General features: G+C 47.4%; 1 protein-coding gene across 1 annotated transcript; it reads right to left on the bottom strand.

Moving 5' to 3' along the window:
* Positions 1-526: 526 nt before the first annotated feature.
* Positions 527-24,561, bottom strand: LOC130310953 (arf-GAP with Rho-GAP domain, ANK repeat and PH domain-containing protein 1-like). Its single transcript, XM_056552436.1, has 6 exons — positions 24,320-24,561; positions 5,049-5,118; positions 4,704-4,824; positions 4,431-4,618; positions 1,008-1,114; positions 527-752 (listed from the first exon to the last, which is right to left on the bottom strand). The coding sequence occupies exons 1-6, from the start codon at positions 24,520-24,522 to the stop codon at positions 527-529; spliced, it is 915 nt and encodes a 304-aa protein (XP_056408411.1). The 5' UTR covers positions 24,523-24,561.
* Positions 24,562-24,864: the final 303 nt, after the last annotated feature.

The raw sequence follows: 24,864 nt of genomic DNA, 5'->3' as shown, positions 1-24,864 counted from the left end.
TATATACAAGAATATAACTACTATAATACTGCTCCTATATACAAGAATATAACTACTATAATACTGCTCTATATACAAGAATATAACTACTATAATACTGCTCCTATATACAAGAATATAACTACTATAATACTGCTCCTATATACAAGAATATAACTACTATAATACTGCTCCTATATACAAGAATATAACTACTATAATACTGCCTCCTATATACAAGAATATAACTACTATAATACTGCCTCCTATATACAAGAATATAACTACTATAATACTGCTCCTATATACAAGAATATAACTACTATAATACTGCTCTATATACAAGAATATAACTACTATAATACTGCTCCTATATACAAGAATATAACTACTATAATACTGCTCCTATATATAATAATATAACTACTATAATACTTTCTCCTATATACAAGAATATAACTACTATAATACTGTCTCCAATATACAAGAATATAACTACTATAATACTGCCCTTATATACAAGAATACACCTACTATTATACTGCTCCTATTTTCCGCAGTGTATTTTCTCACCTGCGCACTTTTTACAGATGACCACGCACAGGTTGACGGAGGCCCAGTCCGGTTTGGGGCACTTGCAGTCGGCACATAGTCTGTTGGATTCCACTGACCATATTTTCTGGGCTACTTCGAAGTTGGATAGAGCGCAGGCGACTGACTGCATCATGGCTTCCACCCACTCACTCTTCTCCTGTTCATTATCTGCAATAAAACTGGAGACACCACCGAGGGATCAGACAGGATAAAGGGATCCACAAGATAAGAACTCACAGAGCACTGAACGTGCGACTACCATGTGTCCAGACACCGGTCAGACTGACACAGTGTGACGGTTGAATAGTCACAGTGCCAGGAAATGTATATAAATAAAACACTAACTCTTCTTACCTGAAGTCCAAAGGTCCCGGAAGTGAATATATGTTATGATACCTTTTGTGAGACACATTTTAGGGCCCTGACCCCCTCACCTGAACGTTCCGTAAGGCGTGGCCAGGTCAAAACTCTTCTTGTCCACCTCCTTTACACTGCCAAGGTTCATGTCAATAGAGGTGATCCCCACACCTGACACAAAGTCCTGTGGGGAAACAGACACGAATATTGTGTAGTGGGTGACACTATTTATCTGGGCAGAGTGTGGCATTAGGTGTTGGGTGGCACTATTTATCTGGGCACTTGTCTAAGCCAGTGTTTCCTAACCAGGGTGCCTCCAGCTGTTGCAAAACTACAACTCCCAACATACTGGAATTTGTAGTTTTGCAATAGCTGGAGGCACCCTGGTTGGGAAATACTAGTCTAATCCCTGTGTATCTGTGCATTGTGAGGTACTATCTAGGGGTTGGATGACTATGTTTATTTGAGTTGCATTATCTCTTTATCTGGGCAGAGTGTGGCATTAGGTGTTGGGAGGCACTATTTATCTGGGCAGAGTGTGGCATTAGGTGTTGGGAGGCACTATTTATCTGGGCAGAGTGTGGCATTAGGTGTTGGGAGGCACTATTTATCTGGGCAGAGTGTGGCATTAGGTGTTGTGAGGCACTATTTATCTGGGCAGAGTGTGGCATTAGGTGTTGGATGGCACTATTTATCTGGGCAGAGTGTGGCATTAGGTGTTGTGAGGCACTATTTATCTGGGCAGAGTGTGGCATTAGGTGTTGGATGGCACTATTTATCTGGGCAGAGTGTGGCATTATGTGTTGTGAGGCACTATTTATCTGGGCAGAGTGTGGCATTATTTAGGTGTTGGGTGGCACTATTTATCTGGGCAGAGTGTGGCATTAGGTGTTGTGAGGCACTATTTATCTGGGCAGAGTGTGGCATTAGGTGTTGGGTGGCACTATTTATCTGGGCAGAGTGTGGCATTAGGTGTTGTGATGCACTATTTATCTGGGCAGAGTGTGGCATTAGGTGTTGGGAGGCACTATTTATCTGGGCAGAGTGTGGCATTAGGTGTTGGGTGACACTAATTATCTGGGCAGAGTGTGGCATTAGGTGTTGTGAGGCACTATTTATCTGGGCAGAGTGTGGCATTAGGTGTTGGGAGGCACTATTTATCTGGGCAGAGTGTGGCATTAGGTGTTGGGTGGCACTATTTATCTGGGCAGAGTGTGGCATTAGGTGTTGGTAGGCACTATTTATCTGGGCAGAGTGTGGCATAATTTAGGTGTTGGGTAGCACTATTTATCTGGGCAGAGTGTGGCATTATTTAGGTGTTGGGTGGCACTATTTATCTGGGCAGAGTGTGGCATTAGGTGTTGTGAGGCACTATTTATCTGGGCAGAGTGTGGAATTAGGTGTTGGGTGGCACTATTTATCTGGGCAGAGTGTGGCATTAGGTGTTGTGAGGCAATATTTATCTGGGCAGAGTGTGGCATTAGGTGTTGGGTGGCACTATTTATCTGGGCAGAGTGTTGTATTATTTAGGTGTTGGGTGGCACTATTTATCTGGGCAGTGTGGCATTAGGTGTTGGGAGGCACTATTTATCTGGGCAGAGTGTGGCATTATTTAGGTGTTCGGTGGCACTATTTATCTGGGCAGAGTGTGGCATTATTTAGGTGTTGGGAGGCACTATTTATCTGGGCAGAGTGTGGCATTAGGTGTTGGGAGGCACTTTATCTGGGCAGAGTGTGGCATTAGGTGTTGGATGGCACTATTTATCTGGGCATTGAGTGGTTTCATTTAGGGATTATATGTCTTGTTTTTTTAAGCAATTAGTATTTTAGCATTGTGAGGCACTATCTAGGTGTTGGATAGCAATGCTTATCTGGTCACTGAGTAGCACTATCTAGGTGTTGGATAGCAATGCTTATCTGGTCACTGAGTAGCACTATCTAGGTGTTGGATAGCAATGCTTATCTGGTCACTGAGTAGCACTATCTAGGTGTTGGATAGCAATGCTTATCTGGTCACTGAGTAGCACTATCCAGGTGTTGAATGGAACTTTTTTATAATCTAGAAGCAATTTTCAGGGCACTGTGTGGCATTATCTAGTTAATTAAAGGGGTCGTCCCATTTAGGAAAATGTGTCCTCTATCCAAAGGATAGGAAATAAGTGTCTGATAGCGGGGGGGGGGGGGGGGGGGGGAGGGGTATAACCGTTAGGACCCCCTGCGATCAAACACTTAGGGATAGGGGATAGATTTTCCTAAATGGGACTGCCCCTTTAATGGCTTTGTATTTATGGGCACATTATATAGGAGTTATAGATATTTCTCTGAGCACCGTTTACCTGGGCAGTGAGTGGCATTATCTGGATGTTCAATGGCATTGTTTATCTGACCACAAACTAGTATTGTCTAGAAGTTATATGCAATATTTTTCTACGCACAGTTTATCTGGGGGCATAATCTTGGTAATGGATGGCACCGTGCCTACTGGCATGTCTAGGTGATAGTTCCCCAACTGTTGCAAAAGAACAACTCCCATGATACCCAAATGATGGGAGCTGTAGCCATGCATCAGGGAACACTAATCTACATGTTACTGCTTATCTGGGCACTGTGTGACCTTAACTAGGTGTCATACACCACTGTTTATCTGGGCACTGTGTGACCTTATCTAGGCATCATACGCCACTGTTTATCTGAGTGCTGTGTGGAATTAGCTAGGTGTCATACACCACTGTTTATCTGGGCACTGTGTGACTTTATCTAGGTGCCATATGCCACTGTTTATCTGGGCACTGTGTGACCTTAACTAGGTGTCATACGCCACTGTTTATCTGAGTGCTGTGTGGAATTAGCTAGGTGTCATACACCACTGTTTATCTGGGCACTGTGTGACTTTATCTAGGTGTCATATGCCACTGTTTATCTGGGCACTGTGTGACTTTATCTAGGTGTCATATGCCACTGTTTATCTGGGCACTCTGTAGCTTTTTCTAGGCATTGTATGGCACCTTTTACCTGGGCTTTGTGTGGCATTACCTAGGTGTCATATGCCACTGTTTATCTGGGCACTGTGTGACTTTAGGTGTCATATGCCACTGTTTATCTGGGCACTGTGTGACTTTAGGTGTCATATGCCACTGTTTATCTGGGCACTGTGTGACTTTAGGTGTCATATGCCACTGTTTATCTGGGTACTCTGTAGCTTTTTCTAGGCATTGTATGGCACTTTTTACCTGGGCTTTGTGAGGCATTACCTAGGTGTCATATGTCACTGTTTACCTGGGCACTCAGTGGTACTATCTAGGTGTCTTATGGCACTGCTATTAGGTGTTGGGTCTTTCACAAATGCCACAGATCACCGCATCATGTGAACAGCGGCAGAATAACACTATGTGACAAGCTATACGTTTATGACCGATAACATTGTTCCAGATAAGTGGAGTATTTGTCCAGGTGGAATAGTGTTGTATGATGGGACGTGATAGGACGGGGTGAGTACTAACCTCTCCATTCTTGTACAGATAAACTTTATCTGCGGCCACAACCACAAACAGCTTTGGCTTCCAGCCCTTCCTCTCCAGGTGCCCACACTTGTCCACCATCTCAGAGCCGTATAGTGAGGTGCTGATGGGTCTGGACCTCCTGTCCACCAGGACCTGCTGGATCACCTTTATCCAATCATTCCTCTCCGCTGCCCATGACAAAGAAATAAAAAGGTGTTAGTGAAAAACTCTGAAGGTGTCAAGAAGTGTAATCAGTGGTCGGGAGGCACCTACCATCGCTCTCGGCTCGAAACACAAAGTTGCGGTTAGATGTTGTGACCTCGAATTTCTGGTCCCCGGTGGAGGTCACCTTCTCTATGAAGTTGGTCTTGATGATTCGCTTTGAGTACATGTCCTACAGCATCGAGAAAAGTCCCCGATTAGACCCTCTTATGTACCACATCCAGTTATTACTACTAAAATAGGCAGGGACCATAGAAGAGGAGACCTGCATCAGTGGGGGAGAGTACCCCTTTAACCCTCAGACTGACTAACACTTCATGAGAATAGATGTGGGTTGGTCTGGATAATATCTTAACCCTAAAACAAAACGCACATAACCATGAACCCTGACTGTACCTCGTCACTGTCGTAGTAGCGGAGATAGTCCACGTCCAGCTTCACCCATCGCCTCTGGAATCTGTACGGCCTTCAAGAGAAAACACAAAACTGGTCAAGAGGATAATAAAAGAAGCACTGACGGAGGAGAAAGTCATGTGACATTGTCCTAGTCACTACACACAGTCCTCTCAGTGACTCTCCTGTATTATCTCAGTCACTACACACAGTCCTCTCAGTGACCCTCCTGTATTATCACAGTCACTACACACAGTCCTCTCAGTGACTCTCCTGTATTATCACAGTCACTACACACAGTCCTCTCAGTGACTCTCCTGTATTATCCCAGTCACTACACACAGTCCTCTCAGTGACTCTCCTGTATTATCACAGTCACTACACACAGTCCTCTCAGTGACTCTCCTGTATTATCCCAGTCACTACACACAGTCCTCTCAGTGACCCTCCTGTATTATCACAGTCACTACACACAGTCCTCTCAGTGACCCTCCTGTATTATCACAGTCACTACACACAGTCCTCACAGTGACTCTCCTGTATTATCACAGTCACTACACACAGTCCTCACAGTGACTCTCCTGTATTATCACAGTCACTACACACAGTCCTCACAGTGATTCTCCTGTATTATCACAGTCACTACACACAGTCCTCACAGTGACTCTCCTGTATTATCACAGTCACTACACACAGTCCTCTCAGTGACTCTCCTGTATTATCTCAGTCACTACACACAGTCCTCTCAGTGACCCTCCTGTATTATCCCAGTCACTGCACACAGTCCTCTCAGTGACTCTCCTGTATTATCACAGTCACTGCACACAGTCCTCTCAGTGACTCTCCTGTATTATCACAGTCACTACACACAGTCCTCTCAGTGACTCTCCTGTATTATCTCAGTCACTACACACAGTCCTCTCAGTGACCCTCCTGTATTATCCCAGTCACTACACACAGTCCTCTCAGTGACTCTCCAGTATTATCTCAGTCACTACACACAGTCCTCTCAGTGACTCTCCTGTATTATCCCAGTCACTACACACAGTCCTCTCAGTGACTCTCCAGTGTTATCTCAGTCACTACACACAGTCCTCTCAGTGACTCTCCTGTATTATCACAGTCACTACACACAGTCCTCACAGTGACTCTCCTGTATTATCCCAGTAACTACACACAGTCCTCTCAGTGACTCTCCTGTATTATCCCAGTCACTACACACAGTCCTCTCAGTGACTCTCCTGTGTTATCCCAGTCACTACACACAGTCCTCTCAGTGACTCTCCTGTATTATCCCAGTCACTACACACAGTCCTCTCAGTGATTCTCCTGTATTATCCCAGTCACTACACACAGTCCTCTCAGTGACTCTCCTGTATTATCCTAGTCACTACACACAGTCCTCTCAGTGATTCTCCTGTATTATCCTAGTCACTACACACAGTCCTCTCAGTGACTCTCCTGTATTATCTCAGTCACTACACACAGTCCTCTCAGTGACTCTCCTGTATTATCCCAGTCACTACACACAGTCCTCTCAGTGACTCTCCTGTATTATCCCAGTCACTACACACAGTCCTCTCAGTGACTCTCCTGTATTATCACAGTCACTACACACAGTCCTCTCAGTGACTCTCCTGTATTATCCCAGTCACTACACACAGTCCTCTCAGTGACTCTCCTGTATTGTCAGTCACTACACACAGTCCTCTCAGTGACCCTCCTGTATTATCCCAGTCACTACACACAATCCTCTCAGTGACTCTCCTGTATTATCTCAGTCACTACACACAGTCCTCTCAGTGACCCTCCTGTATTATCCCAGTCACTACACACAATCCTCTCAGTGACTCTCCTGTATTATCCCAGTCACTACACACAGTCCTCTCAGTGACTCTCCTGTATTATCTCAGTCACTACACACAGTCCTCTCAGTGACTCTCCTGTATTATCCCAGTCACTACACACAGTCCTCTCAGTGACTCTCCTGTATTATCTCAGTCACTACACACAGTCCTCTCAGTGACTCTCCTGTATTATCCCAGTCACTACACACAGTCCTCTCAGTGACTCTCCTGTATTATCACAGTCACTACACACAATCCTCTCAGTGACTCTCCTGTATTATCCCAGTCACTACACACAGTCCTCTCAGTGACTCTCCTGTATTATCTCAGTCACTACACACAGTCCTCTCAGTGACTCTCCTGTATTATCCCAGTCACTACACACAGTCCTCTCAGTGACTCTCCTGTATTATCCTAGTCACTACACACAGTCCTCTCAGTGACTCTCCTGTATTATCACAGTCACTACACACAGTCCTCTCAGTGACTATCCTGTATTATCCCAGTCACTACACACAGTCCTCTCAGTGACTCTCCTGTATTATCCCAGTCACTACACACAGTCCTCTCAGTGACTCTCCTGTATTATCCCAGTCACTACACACAGTCCTCTCAGTGACTCTCCTGTGTTATCTCAGTCACTACACACAGTCCTCTCAGTGACTCTCCTGTATTATCACAGTCACTACACACAGTCCTCTCAGTGACCCTCCTGTATTATCCCAGTAACTACACACAGTCCTCTCAGTGACTCTCCTGTATTATCCCAGTCACTACACACAGTCCTCTCAGTGACTCTCCAGTATTATCTCAGTCACTACACACAGTCCTCTCAGTGATTCTCCTGTATTATCCCAGTCACTACACACAGTCCTCTCAGTGACTCTCCTGTGTTATCTCAGTCACTACACACAGTCCTCTCAGTGACTATCCTGTATTATCCCAGTCACTACACACAGTCCTCTCAGTGACCCTCCTGTATTATCCCAGTCACTACACACAGTCCTCTCAGTGACTCTCCTGTATTATCACAGTCACTACACACAGTCCTCTCAGTGATTCTCCTGTATTATCCCAGTCACTACACACAGTCCTCTCAGTGACTCTCCTGTATTATCACAGTCACTACACACAGTCCTCTCAGTGACTCTCCTGTATTATCCCAGTCACTACACACAGTCCTCTCAGTGACTCCCCTGTATTATCCCAGTCACTACACACAGTCCTCTCAGTGACTCTCCAGTATTATCCTAGTCACTACACACAGTCCTCTCAGTGATTCTCCTGTATTATCCCAGTCACTACACACAGTCCTCTCAGTGACCCTCCTGTATTATCCCAGTCACTACACACAGTCCTCTCAGTGACTCTCCTGTATTATCCCAGTCACTACACACAGTCCTCTCAGTGACTCTCCTGTATTATCACAGTCACTACACACAGTCCTCTCAGTGACTCTCCTGTATTATCCCAGTCACTACACACAGTCCTCTCAGTGACTCTCCTGTATTATCCCAGTCACTACACACAGTCCTCTCAGTGACTCCCCTGTATTATCCCAGTCACTACACACAGTCCTCACAGTGACTTTCCTGTATTATCTCAGTCACTACACACAGTCCTCTCAGTGACTCTCCTGTGTTATCTCAGTCACTACACACAGCCCTCTCAGTGACCCTCCTGTATTATCCCAGTAACTACACACAGTCCTCTCAGTGACTCTCCTGTATTATCCCAGTCACTACACACAGTCCTCTCAGTGACTCTCCTGTATTATCCCAGTCACTACACACAGTCCTCTCAGTGATTCTCCTGTATTATCCCAGTCACTACACACAGTCCTCTCAGTGACTCTCCTGTATTATCCCAGTCACTACACACAGTCCTCTCAGTGACCCTCCTGTATTATCTCAGTCACTACACACAGTCCTCTCAGTGACTCTCCAGTATTATCTCAGTCACTACACACAGTCCTCTCAGTGACTCTCCTGTATTATCCCAGTCATTACACACAGTCCTCTTAGTGACTCTCCTGTATTATCCCAGTCACTACACACAATCCTCTCAGTGACTCTCCTGTATTATCCCAGTCACTACACACAGTCCTCTCAGTGACTCTCCTGTATTATCCCAGTCACTACACACAGTCCTCTCAGTGACTCTCCTGTGTTATCTCAGTCACTACACACAGTCCTCTCAGTGACTATCCTGTATTATCCCAGTCACTACACACAGTCCTCTCAGTGACTCTCCTGTGTTATCCCAGTCACTACACACAGTCCTCTCAGTGACTCTCCTGTATTATCCTAGTCACTACACACAGTCCTCTCAGTGACCCTCCTGTATTATCCCAGTCACTACACACAGTCCTCTCAGTGACTATCCTGTATTATCCCAGTCACTACACACAGTCCTCTCAGTGACTCTCCTGTATTATCTCAGTCACTACACACAGTCCTCTCAGTGACTCTCCTGTATTATCCCAGTCACTGCACACAGTCCTCTCAGTGACTCTCCTGTGTTATCCCAGTCACTACACACAGTCCTCTCAGTGACTCTCCTGTATTATCACAGTCACTACACACAGTCCTCTCAGTGACTCTCCTGTATTATCCCAATCACTACACACAGTCCTCTCAGTGACTCTCCTGTATTATCACAGTCACTACACACAGTCCTCACAGTGACTCTCCTGTATTATCTCAGTCACTACACACAGTCCTCTCAGTGACTCTCCTGTATTATCCCAGTCACTACACACAGTCCTCTCAGTGACTCTCCTGTATTATCCCAGTCACTACACACAGTCCTCTCAGTGACTCTCCTGTATTGTCAGTCACTACACACAGTCCTCTCAGTGACTCTCCTGTATTGTCAGTCACTACACACAGTCCTCTCAGTGACTCTCCTGTATTGTCAGTCACTACACACAGTCCTCTCAGTGACTCTCCTGTATTGTCAGTCACTACACACAGCCCTCTCTTCTGCATTATAATTATTTTGCTTTTGTAAGATAAAATACAAAAATATCCCAGAACTTCCTCAAAAATTATAAATTTACATAAAACGGAACTGAATATTTTTGACACTTTTTACTTTTTTTTCTCTCACATGTGAACATATCATTACCCGATCTTTATTTACACAGAATACAAAATAATATAAAATATAAAGAAATAAGAATTGAGCTAGAAAACTAAGGCACTTCAGAGATCCGGCGATACCTTTCGAAGTGCCCACTACACGGTTATATGGCTGGGCAGCACTACATGGTTATATGGTTGGGCAGCACTACATGGTTATATGGCTGGGCAGCACTACATGGTTATATGGTTGGGCAGCACTACATGGTTATATGGTTGGGCAGCACTACATGGTTATATGGTTGGGCAGCACTACATGATTATATGGTTGGGCAGCACTACATGGTTATATGGTTGGGCAGCACTACATGGTTATATGGTTGGGCAGCACTACATGGTTATATGGTTGGGCAGCACTACACGGTTATATGGTTGGGCAGCACTACACGGTTATATGGTTGGGCAGCACTACATGGTTATATGGTTGGGCAGCACTACATGGTTATATGGCTGGGCAGCACTACATGGTTATATGGCTGGGCAGCACTACACGGTTATATGGCTGGGCAGCACTACACGGTTATATGGATGGGCAGCACTACACGGTTATATGGTTGGGCAGCACTACATGGTTATATGGCTGGGCAGCACTACATGGTTATATGGTTGGGCAGCACTACATGGTTATATGGTTGGGCAGCACTACATGGTTATATGGCTGGGCAGCACTACACGGTTATATGGATGGGCAGCACTACATGGTTATATGGCTGGGCCGCACTACATGGTTATATGGCTGGGCAGCACTACATGGTTATATGGTTGGGCAGCACTACATGGTTATATGGCTGGGCAGCACTACACGGTTATATGGCTGGGCAGCACTACATGGTTATATGGCTGGGCAGCACTACATGGTTATATGGCTGGGCAGCACTACATGGTTATATGGCTGGGCAGCACTACATGGTTATACGGCTGGGCAGCACTACATGGTTATACGGTTGGGCAGCACTACACGGTTATATGGCTGGGCAGCACTACACGGTTATATGGCTGGGCAGCACTACACGGTTATATGGCTGGGCAGCACTACACGGTTATATGGCTGGGCAGCACTACACGGTTATATGGCTGGGCAGCACTACACGGTTATATGGCTGGGCAGCACTACACGGTTATATGGCTGGGCAGCACTACACGGTTATATGGCTGGGCAGCACTACATGGTTATATGGCTGGGCAGCACTACATGGTTATATGGTTGGGCAGCACTACATGGTTATATGGTTGGGCAGCACTACATGGTTATATGGTTGGGCAGCACTACATGGTTATATGGTTGGGCAGCACTACATGGTTATATGGCTGGGCAGCACTACAAGGTTAAATGGTTGGGCAGCACTACAAGGTTCTATGGCTGGGCAGCACTACACGGTTATATGGCTGGGCAGCACTACACGGTTATATGGCTGGGCAGCACTACATGGTTATATGGCTGGGCAGCACTACATGGTTATATGGCTGGGCAGCACTACATGGTTATATGGCTGGGCAGCACTACATGGTTATATGGTTGGGCAGCACTACATGGTTATATGGCTGGGCAGCACTACATGGTTATATGGCTGGGCAGCACTACATGGTTATATGGTTGGGCAGCACTACATGGTTATATGGTTGGGCAGCACTACACGGTTATATGGCTGGGCAGCACTACACGGTTATATGGCTGGGCAGCACTACACGTTTATATGGTTGGCCAGCACTACACGGTTATATGGTTGGGCAGCACTACACGGTTATATGGCTGGGCAGCACTACATGGTTATATGGTTGGGCAGCACTACATGGTTATATGGCTGGGCAGCACTACATGGTTATATGGCTGGGCAGCACTACATGGTTATATGGCTGGGCAGCACTACACGGTTATATGGTTGGGCAGCACTACACGGTTATATGGCTGGGCAGCACTACACGGTTATATGGCTGGGCAGCACTACACTGTTATATGGTTGGGCAGCACTACACTGTTATATGGTTGGGCAGCACTACATGGTTATATGGCTGGGCAGCACTACACGGTTATATGGATGGGCAGCACTACAAGGTTATATGGCTGGGCAGCACTACATGGTTATATGGCTGGGCAGCACTACACTGTTATATGGTTGGGCAGCACTACATGGTTATATGGCTGGGCAGCACTACATGGTTATACGGTTGGGCAGCACTACATGGTTATATGGCTGGGCAGCACTACACTGTTATATGGTTGGGCAGCACTACATGGTTATATGGCTGGGCAGCACTACACGGTTATATGGCTGGGCAGCACTACATGGTTATATGGCTGGGCAGCACTACATGGTTATATGGCTGGGCAGCACTACATGGTTATATGGCTGGGCAGCACTACATGGTTATATGGCTGGGCAGCACTACATGGTTATATGGTTGGGCAGCACTACATGGTTATATGGTTGGGCAGCACTACATGGTTATACGGTTGGGCAGCACTACATGGTTATACGGTTGGGCAGCACTACATGGTTATATGGCTGGGCAGCACTACATGGTTATACGGTTGGGCAGCACTACATGGTTATATGGCTGGGCAGCACTACATGGCTATATGGCTGGGCAGCACTACATGGTTATATGGCTGGGCAGCACTACACGGTTATATGGATGGGCAGCACTACATGGTTATATGGCTGGGCCGCACTACATGGTTATATGGCTGGGCAGCACTACATGGTTATATGGCTGGGCAGCACTACACGGTTATATGGTTGGGCAGCACTACATGGCTATATGGCTGGGCAGCACTACACGGTTATATGGCTGGGCAGCACTACATGGTTATATGGCTGGGCAGCACTACACGGTTATATGGCTGGGCAGCACTACATGTTTATATGGCTGGGCAGCACTACATGGTTATATGGCTGGGCAGCACTACATGGTTATATGGCTGGGCAGCACTACATGGTTATACGGCTGGGCAGCACTACATGGTTATACGGTTGGGCAGCACTACACGGTTATATGGCTGGGCAGCACTACATGGTTATATGGCTGGGCAGCACTACACGGTTATATGGCTGGGCAGCACTACACGGTTATATGGCTGGGCAGCACTACACGGTTATATGGCTGGGCAGCACTACACGGTTATATGGCTGGGCAGCACTACACGGTTATATGGCTGGGCAGCACTACATGGTTATATGGCTGGGCAGCACTACATGGTTATATGGCTGGGCAGCACTACATGGTTATATGGTTGGGCAGCACTACATGGTTATATGGTTGGGCAGCACTACATGGTTATATGGTTGGGCAGCACTACATGGTTATATGGTTGGGCAGCACTACATGGTTATATGGCTGGGCAGCACTACAAGGTTAAATGGTTGGGCAGCACTACAAGGTTCTATGGCTGGGCAGCACTACACGGTTATATGGCTGGGCAGCACTACACGGTTATATGGCTGGGCAGCACTACATGGTTATATGGCTGGGCAGCACTACATGGTTATATGGCTGGGCAGCACTACATGGTTATATGGCTGGGCAGCACTACATGGTTATATGGTTGGGCAGCACTACATGGTTATATGGCTGGGCAGCACTACATGGTTATATGGCTGGGCAGCACTACATGGTTATATGGTTGGGCAGCACTACATGGTTATATGGTTGGGCAGCACTACACGGTTATATGGCTGGGCAGCACTACACGGTTATATGGCTGGGCAGCACTACACGTTTATATGGTTGGCCAGCACTACACGGTTATATGGTTGGGCAGCACTACACGGTTATATGGCTGGGCAGCACTACATGGTTATATGGTTGGGCAGCACTACATGGTTATATGGCTGGGCAGCACTACATGGTTATATGGCTGGGCAGCACTACATGGTTATATGGCTGGGCAGCACTACATGGTTATATGGCTGGGCAGCACTACACGGTTATATGGTTGGGCAGCACTACACGGTTATATGGCTGGGCAGCACTACACGGTTATATGGCTGGGCAGCACTACACTGTTATATGGTTGGGCAGCACTACACTGTTATATGGTTGGGCAGCACTACATGGTTATATGGCTGGGCAGCACTACACGGTTATATGGATGGGCAGCACTACAAGGTTATATGGCTGGGCAGCACTACATGGTTTTATGGCTGGGCAGCACTACACTGTTATATGGTTGGGCAGCACTACATGGTTATATGGCTGGGCAGCACTACATGGTTATACGGTTGGGCAGCACTACATGGTTATATGGCTGGGCAGCACTACACTGTTATATGGTTGGGCAGCACTACATGGTTATATGGCTGGGCAGCACTACATGGTTATACGGTTGGGCAGCACTACATGGTTATACGGTTGGGCAGCACTACATGGTTATATGGCTGGGCAGCACTACATGGTTATATGGCTGGGCAGCACTACACGGTTATATGGATGGGCAGCACTACACGGTTATATGGCTGGGCCGCACTACATGGTTATATGGCTGGGCAGCACTACATGGTTATATGGCTGGGCAGCACTACATGGTTATATGGCTGGGCAGCACTACACGGTTATATGGTTGGGCAGCACTACATGGCTATATGGCTGGGCAGCACTACATGGTTATATGGTTGGGCAGCACTACATGGTTATATGGCTGGGCAGCACTACATGGTTATATGGTTGGGCAGCACTACACGGTTATATGGCTGGGCAGCACTACAAGGTTATATGGTTGGGCAGCACTACATGGTTATATGGCTGGGCAGCACTACATGGTTATATGGCTGGGCAGCACTACATGGTTATATGGCTGGGCAGCACTACACGGTTATATGGCTGGGCAGCACTACAAGGTTATATGGTTGGGCAGCACTACATGGTTATATGGTTGGGCAGCACTACATGGTTATGTGGCTGGACAGCACTACACGGTTATATGGTTGGGCAGCACTACAAGGTTATATGGTTGGGCAGCACTACATGGTTATACGGTTGGGCAGCACTACATGGTTATATGGTTGGGCAGCACTACATGGTTATATGGCTGGGCAGCACTACACGGTTATATGGTTGGGCAGCACTACAAGGTTATATGGTTGGGCAGCACTACATGGTTATATGGCTGGGCAGCACTACACGGTTATATGGCTGGGCAGCACTACATGGTTATGTGGCTGGGCAGCACTACATGGTTATATGGTTGGGCAGCACTACATGGTTATATGGTTGGGCAGCACTACATGGTTATGTGGCTGGGCAGCACTACATGGTTATGTGGCTGGGCAGCACTACAAGGTTATATGGTTGGGCAGCACTACATGGTTATATGGTTGGGCAGCACTACATGGTTATATGGCTGGGGAGCACTACACGGTTATATGGCTGGGCAGCACTACATGGTTATATTGTTGGGCAGCACTACACGGTTATATGGCTGGGCAGCACTACATGTTTATATGGCTGGGCAGCACTACATGGTTATATGGCTGGGCAGCACTACATGGTTATATGGCTGGGCAGCACTACATGGTTATACGGCTGGGCAGCACTACATGGTTATACGGTTGGGCAGCACTACACGGTTATATGGCTGGGCAGCACTACATGGTTATATGGCTGGGCAGCACTACACGGTTATATGGCTGGGCAGCACTACACGGTTATATGGCTGGGCAGCACTACACGGTTATATGGCTGGGCAGCACTACACGGTTATATGGCTGGGCAGCACTACACGGTTATATGGCTGGGCAGCACTACATGGTTATATGGCTGGGCAGCACTACATGGTTATATGGCTGGGCAGCACTACACGGTTATATGGTTGGGCAGCACTACATGGTTATATGGTTGGGCAGCACTACATGGTTATATGGTTGGGCAGCACTACATGGTTATATGGTTGGGCAGCACTACATGGTTATATGGCTGGGCAGCACTACAAGGTTAAATGGTTGGGCAGCACTACAAGGTTCTATGGCTGGGCAGCACTACACGGTTATATGGCTGGGCAGCACTACACGGTTATATGGCTGGGCAGCACTACATGGTTATATGGCTGGGCAGCACTACATGGTTATATGGCTGGGCAGCACTACATGGTTATATGGCTGGGCAGCACTACATGGTTATATGGTTGGGCAGCACTACATGGTTATATGGCTGGGCAGCACTACATGGTTATATGGCTGGGCAGCACTACATGGTTATATGGTTGGGCAGCACTACATGGTTATATGGTTGGGCAGCACTACACGGTTATATGGCTGGGCAGCACTACACGGTTATATGGCTGGGCAGCACTACACGTTTATATGGTTGGCCAGCACTACACGGTTATATGGTTGGGCAGCACTACACGGTTATATGGCTGGGCAGCACTACATGGTTATATGGTTGGGCAGCACTACATGGTTATATGGCTGGGCAGCACTACATGGTTATATGGCTGGGCAGCACTACATGGTTATATGGCTGGGCAGCACTACATGGTTATATGGCTGGGCAGCACTACACGGTTATATGGTTGGGCAGCACTACACGGTTATATGGCTGGGCAGCACTACACGGTTATATGGCTGGGCAGCACTACACTGTTATATGGTTGGGCAGCACTACACTGTTATATGGTTGGGCAGCACTACATGGTTATATGGCTGGGCAGCACTACACGGTTATATGGATGGGCAGCACTACAAGGTTATATGGCTGGGCAGCACTACATGGTTTTATGGCTGGGCAGCACTACACTGTTATATGGTTGGGCAGCACTACATGGTTATATGGCTGGGCAGCACTACATGGTTATACGGTTGGGCAGCACTACATGGTTATATGGCTGGGCAGCACTAGACTGTTATATGGTTGGGCAGCACTACATGGTTATATGGCTGGGCAGCACTACATGGTTATATGGCTGGGCAGCACTACACGGTTATATGGCTGGGCAGCACTACATGGTTATGTGGCTGGGCAGCACTACATGGTTATATGGTTGGGCAGCACTACAAGGTTATATGGTTGGGCAGCACTACATGGTTATATGGTTGGGCAGCACTACATGGTTATATGGCTGGGGAGCACTACACGGTTATATGGCTGGGCAGCACTACATGGTTATATTGTTGGGCAGCACTACACGGTTATATGGCTGGGCAGCACTACACGGTTATATGGCTGGGCAGCACTACACGGTTATATGGCTGGGCAGCACTTCATGGTTATATGGCTGGGCAGCACTACATGGTTATATGGCTGGGCAGCATTACATGGTTATATGGCTGGGCAGCACTACATGGTTATATGGCTGGGCAGCACTACATGGTTATATGGCTGGGCAGCACTACATGGTTATATGGTTGGGCAGCACTACATGGTTATATGGCTGGGCAGCATTACATGGTTATATGGCTGGGCAGCACTACATGGTTATATGGCTGGGCAGCACTACATGGTTATATGGCTGGGCAGCACTACATGGTTATATGGTTGGGCAGCACTACAAGGTTATATGGTTGGGCAGCACTACATGGTTATATGGCTGGGCAGCACTACACGGTTATATGGCTGGGCAGCACTACATGGTTATGTGGCTGGGCAGCACTACATGGTTATATGGTTGGGCAGCACTACATGGTTATATGGTTGGGCAGCACTACATGGTTATGTGGCTGGGCAGCACTACAAGGTTATATGGTTGGGCAGCACTACATGGTTATATGGTTGGGCAGCACTACATGGTTATATGGCTGGGGAGCACTACACGGTTATATGGCTGGGCAGCACTACATGGTTATATTGTTGGGCAGCACTACACGGTTATATGGCTGGGCAGCACTACACGGTTATATGGCTGGGCAGCACTACACGGTTATATGGCTGGGCAGCACTTCATGGTTATATGGCTGGGCAGCACTACATGGTTATATGGCTGGGCAGCATTACATGGTTATATGGCTGGGCAGCACTACATGGTTATATGGCTGGGCAGCACTACATGGTTATATGGCTGGGCAGCACTACATGGTTATATGGTTGGGCAGCACTACATGGTTATATGGCTGGGCAGCACTACATGGTTATATGGTTGGGCAGCACTACATGGTTATATGGCTGGGCAGCATTACATGGTTATATGGCTGGGCAGCACTACATGGTTATATGGCTGGGCAGCACTACATGGTTATATGGTTGGGCAGCACTACATGGTTATATGGTTGGGCAGCACTACATGGTTATATGGCTGGGCAGCACTACAAGGTTAAATGGTTGGGCAGCACTACAAGGTTCTATGGCTGGGCAGCACTACACGGTTATATGGCTGGGCAGCACTACACGGTTATATGGCTGGGCAGCACTACATGGTTATATGGCTGGGCAGCACTACATGGTTATATGGCTGGGCAGCACTACATGGTTATATGGCTGGGCAGCACTACATGGTTATATGGTTGGGCAGCACTACATGGTTATATGGCTGGGCAGCACTACATGGTTATATGGCTGGGCAGCACTACATGGTTATATGGTTGGGCAGCACTACATGGTTATATGGTTGGGCAGCACTACACGGTTATATGGCTGGGCAGCACTACACGGTTATATGGCTGGGCAGCACTACACGTTTATATGGTTGGCCAGCACTACACGGTTATATGGTTGGGCAGCACTACACGGTTATATGGCTGGGCAGCACTACATGGTTATATGGTTGGGCAGCACTACATGGTTATATGGCTGGGCAGCACTACATGGTTATATGGCTGGGCAGCACTACATGGTTATATGGCTGGGCAGCACTACATGGTTATATGGCTGGGCAGCACTACACGGTTATATGGTTGGGCAGCACTACACGGTTATATGGCTGGGCAGCACTACACGGTTATATGGCTGGGCAGCACTACACTGTTATATGGTTGGGCAGCACTACACTGTTATATGGTTGGGCAGCACTACATGGTTATATGGCTGGGCAGCACTACACGGTTATATGGATGGGCAGCACTACAAGGTTATATGGCTGGGCAGCACTACATGGTTTTATGGCTGGGCAGCACTACACTGTTATATGGTTGGGCAGCACTACATGGTTATATGGCTGGGCAGCACTACATGGTTATACGGTTGGGCAGCACTACATGGTTATATGGCTGGGCAGCACTAGACTGTTATATGGTTGGGCAGCACTACATGGTTATATGGCTGGGCAGCACTACATGGTTATATGGCTGGGCAGCACTACACGGTTATATGGCTGGGCAGCACTACATGGTTATGTGGCTGGGCAGCACTACATGGTTATATGGTTGGGCAGCACTACAAGGTTATATGGTTGGGCAGCACTACATGGTTATATGGTTGGGCAGCACTACATGGTTATATGGCTGGGGAGCACTACACGGTTATATGGCTGGGCAGCACTACATGGTTATATTGTTGGGCAGCACTACACGGTTATATGGCTGGGCAGCACTACACGGTTATATGGCTGGGCAGCACTACACGGTTATATGGCTGGGCAGCACTTCATGGTTATATGGCTGGGCAGCACTACATGGTTATATGGCTGGGCAGCATTACATGGTTATATGGCTGGGCAGCACTACATGGTTATATGGCTGGGCAGCACTACATGGTTATATGGCTGGGCAGCACTACATGGTTATATGGTTGGGCAGCACTACATGGTTATATGGCTGGGCAGCATTACATGGTTATATGGCTGGGCAGCACTACATGGTTATATGGCTGGGCAGCACTACATGGTTATATGGCTGGGCAGCACTACATGGTTATATGGTTGGGCAGCACTACAAGGTTATATGGTTGGGCAGCACTACATGGTTATATGGCTGGGCAGCACTACACGGTTATATGGCTGGGCAGCACTACATGGTTATGTGGCTGGGCAGCACTACATGGTTATATGGTTGGGCAGCACTACATGGTTATATGGTTGGGCAGCACTACATGGTTATGTGGCTGGGCAGCACTACAAGGTTATATGGTTGGGCAGCACTACATGGTTATATGGTTGGGCAGCACTACATGGTTATATGGCTGGGGAGCACTACACGGTTATATGGCTGGGCAGCACTACATGGTTATATTGTTGGGCAGCACTACACGGTTATATGGCTGGGCAGCACTACACGGTTATATGGCTGGGCAGCACTACACGGTTATATGGCTGGGCAGCACTTCATGGTTATATGGCTGGGCAGCACTACATGGTTATATGGCTGGGCAGCATTACATGGTTATATGGCTGGGCAGCACTACATGGTTATATGGCTGGGCAGCACTACATGGTTATATGGCTGGGCAGCACTACATGGTTATATGGTTGGGCAGCACTACATGGTTATATGGCTGGGCAGCACTACATGGTTATATGGTTGGGCAGCACTACATGGTTATATGGCTGGGCAGCATTACATGGTTATATGGCTGGGCAGCACTACATGGTTATATGGCTGGGCAGCACTACATGGTTATATGGTTGGGCAGCACTACATGGTTATATGGTTGGGCAGCACTACATGGTTATATGGCTGGGCAGCACTACAAGGTTATATGGTTGGGCAGCACTACACGGTTATATGGCTGGGCAGCACTACATGGTTATATGGCTGGGCAGCACTACAAGGTTATATGGTTGGGCAGCACTACATGGTTATATGGTTGGGCAGCACTACATGGTTATATGGCTGGGCAGCATTACATGGTTATATGGCTGGGCAGCACTACATGGTTATATGGATGGGCAGCACTACAAGGTTATATGGCTGGGCAGCACTACATGGTTATATGGTCAGGCAGCAGTAGTACTGGGCTATATGGTCAGGCAGCAGTAGTACTGGGCTATATGGTCAGGCAGCAGTAGTACTGGGCTATATGGTAAGGCAGCAGTAGTACTGGGCTATATGGTAAGGCAGCAGTAGTACTGGGCTATACGGTCAGGCAGCAGTGGTACTGGGCTATACGGTCAGGCAGCAGTAGTACTGGGCTATATGGTAAGGCAGCAGTAGTACTGGGCTATACTGGGCTATATGGTCAGGCAGCAGTAGTACTGGGCTATACTGGGCTATATGGTCAGGCAGCAGTAGTACTGGGTTATACTGGGCTATATGGTCAGGCAGCAGTAGTACTGGGCTATACTGGGCTATATGGTCAGGCAGCAGTAGTACTGGGCTATACTGGGCTATATGGTCAGGCAGCAGTAGTACTGGGCTATACTGGGCTATATGGCCAGGCAGCAGTAGTACTGGGCTATACTGGGCTATATGGTCAGGCAGCAGTAGTACTGGGCTATACTGGGCTATAAGGTCAGGCAGCAGTAGTACTGGGCTATACTGGGCTATACGGTCAGGCAGCAGTAGTACTGGGCTATACTGGGCTATATGGTCAGGCAGCAGTCGTACTGGACTATACTGGGCTATATGGTCAGGCAGCAGTCGTACTGGGCTATACTGGGCTATATGGTCAGGCAGCAGTCGTACTGGACTATACTGGGCTATATGGTCAGGCAGCAGTAGTACTGGGCTATACTGGGCTATATGGTCAGGCAGCAGTCGTACTGGACTATACTGGGCTATATGGTCAGGCAGCAGTAGTACTGGGTTATACTGGGCTATATGGTCAGATAGCCGTAGTACTGGGCTATATGGTCAGGCAGCAGTATATTAACATGTTGGCAGTAGCCATGAATTATTTTTATACTCCGGTTGGAGCCACTAAATATACGGGGCCCCCACCACAGAACTGGATCTGACTGTAGAATATGGAAGGTTTCAGCCCGTCATAGAATCCTCCAATGTAGGATATGAGCAGGAGCCCTATATAAAGGATATCAGAGTTATCACCATAGAATCTTCCCATATAGGATATGAGCCGGAGCCCTATATACAGGATATCAGTTATCACCATAGAATCTTCCCATATAGGATATGAGCCGGAGCCCTATATACAGGATATCAGTTATCAACATAGAATCTTCCCATATAGGATATGAGCAGGAGCCCTATATACAGGATATCAGTTATCACCATAGAATCTTCCCATATAGGATATGAGCCGGAGCCCTATATACAGGATATCAGTTATCACCATAGAATCTTCCCATATAGGATATGAGCCGGAGCCCTATATACAGGATATCAGTTATCAACATAGAATCTTCCCATATAGGATATGAGCAGGAGCCCTATATACAGGATATCAGTTATCACCATAGAATCTTCCCATATAGGAGAGGTGCAGAAGTCATATATATATATATATATATATATATATATATATATATTTATATTTATATATACAGAATTACAGGAGACCTTCTCCAGCTCACATCCACCACATCACATAAGAAAGAATGTGCTGATTATTGGCCGACTCCTCGGAGCGCAGCTGCAGCATCTCGTGGAGGATGATGGGTGTGGTGGTCAGACCGAAATCCCCAGCGGGAAGAAGAATCCCAAACCCAAACCAAGGAAAGGAGGTGTGAGGGGGAAGATACAGACACAATCTGCAAGATCCGGGAACGTAAACACCAGACGGGCGGGAGATGATAAATGAGACTCAGATGTGAGAGCCCTGACTGTTCAGAACCGCGCAATTGTTGTCATAGCGCCATCTGCGGAGAAGATCATATAGAGGCCAATAACAGTTCTGTATTGACTAAGGGTCAGAACCACGGCCGATACAAGCGCCGATCCCATGGCATGATGGGCCTTACTCCGCACCGCACGGATGATGTACGGATCGATCACTATTGGCCGCACATCCTTCATTTACACAGGGAGATGTGCGGCCAATGATGGCGCCCACCAATCCCAGGAGCGACTGCTGATTCATTTTAGTCCCACTCACAAAGCTGATGTGTTCGTTGTATTGTATTAAAGGGGTACTCCATTGCCCCAGCATCTGGGAAAGTTTAGTTCAGAACGCTGCGTGCGGGGGTCGTGATGTCATGACCAAGCCCCTCGTGACGTCACACCCCCTCAATGCAAGTCTATGGGAGGGGGCGTGACGGACGTCACGCCCCCTCCCATAGACTTGCATTGAGGGGGCGGGGTGTGACGTCACGACCCCCGTAGCCCGTACCCAGCATTCGGAACTAAATGTTCCAGACACTGGGGCAGTGGAGTGCCCCTTTAATATATTTGCTGCTTATGTTATTACCTCACAAAGCCTTTCGTTCACTGACACACAGTAGCAAATTCTCAGCTGTGCAAAATCAGCCTACTACTAGGTCAGCCTCTGGGCGTAATGACCAATATTGTAATTCACTGACAGCAAGCAGAGCACTTCAGGTGATTTATTGTGCCCTCTTATAGTAAGATTCTCTTTGTTGCCCATAGCAACCACCCTCAGCTCAGAGTTCAATTCTTAAAATGCTCTGGTAAAAATGAAAGCTAAGCTGTGATTGGTTACTATGGGCTGAGTTGTGATTGGTTGCTATGGGCTGAGCTGTGATTGGTTGCTATGGGCTGAGCTGTGATTGGTTACTATGGGCTGAGCTGTGATTGGTTGCTATGGTCTGAGCTGTGATTGGTTACTATGGGCTGAGCTGTGATTGGTTACTATGGGCTGAGCTGTGATTGGTTGCTATGGGCTGAGCTGTGATTGGTTGCTATGGGCTGAGCTGTGATTGGTTGCTATGGGCTGAGCTGTGATTGGTTGCTATGGGCTGAGCTGTGATTGGTTGCTATGGGCTGAGCTGTGATTGGTTGCTATGGGCTGAGCTGTGATTGGTTGCTATGTGAAACAAAAAGATACTACAAAACAGTGCGATAAAAACCTGCCTTTATTGCCCATAGCAACCACTCACAGCTCAGCCCATAGCAACCAATCACACCTCAGCCCATAGCAACCAATCACACCTCAGCCCATAGCAACCAATCACAGCTCAGCCCATAGCAACCAATCACATCTCAGCCCATAGCAGCCAATCACAGCTCAGCCCATATAACCAATCACAGTTCAGCCCATATAACCAATCACAATTCGACCCATAGCAACCAGTCACAACTCAGCCCATAGCAACCAATCACATCTCAGCCCATAGCAACCAATACCCGGTCTGCTTTCAATTGGTAAAACAAAAGCTGAACTGTGATTGGTTGCTATGGGCTGAGCTGTGATTGGTTGCTATGGGCTGAGCTGTGATTGGTTGCTATGGGCAACAGGGACAGTTTCTCTTTTACAGTCCACTACAAAGTTCTTCCATATTATACAATGACAAAGCTTTATTTATATGAGGACATGTGTGCAGACACTCAGCGGAGCGCTCACTTACCCCTGTGGTGGGTTCTTGTCCAGCCATCCCGCTTTGATGACCGGGGTCTGCTGTGTAGACGATTCTCCATCATCCATTTTCCCGTGTGAGATGGACGTCCCCAGGGATAGTGAACTGTTGGACTTCCACGTGCTCAAACCGCCATCACCCTGTACACTGTGAGAAGATACCGTCATAAGTAACCAGGGACAACAAGCGACCATTACTGCTGGCAACCAGCCCTATCTCATGTCTAAGTGGTATTCACAGCCCCGCCCCCTGTATGACATCACTCATATAATAGTATTACAATTACACTGATCACAGCCCCGCCCCTGTATAATATCACTGATATATATAATAGTAATACAATTACACTGATCACAGCCCCGCCCCCTGTATGACATCACTGATATAATAGTAATGACATGTGATCACAGCCCCGCCCCCTGTATGACATCACTCATATAATAGTAATACAATTACACTAATTACAGCCCCGCCCTCTGTATAACATCACTGATATAATAGTAATACAATTACACTGATCACAGCCCTGCCCCCTG

Source organism: Hyla sarda, unplaced genomic scaffold, assembly GCF_029499605.1.
Source record: "Hyla sarda isolate aHylSar1 unplaced genomic scaffold, aHylSar1.hap1 scaffold_1607, whole genome shotgun sequence".
Classification (NCBI taxonomy): Eukaryota; Metazoa; Chordata; class Amphibia; order Anura; family Hylidae; genus Hyla; species Hyla sarda.
This window is presented reverse-complemented; position numbering and strand designations above follow the sequence as displayed.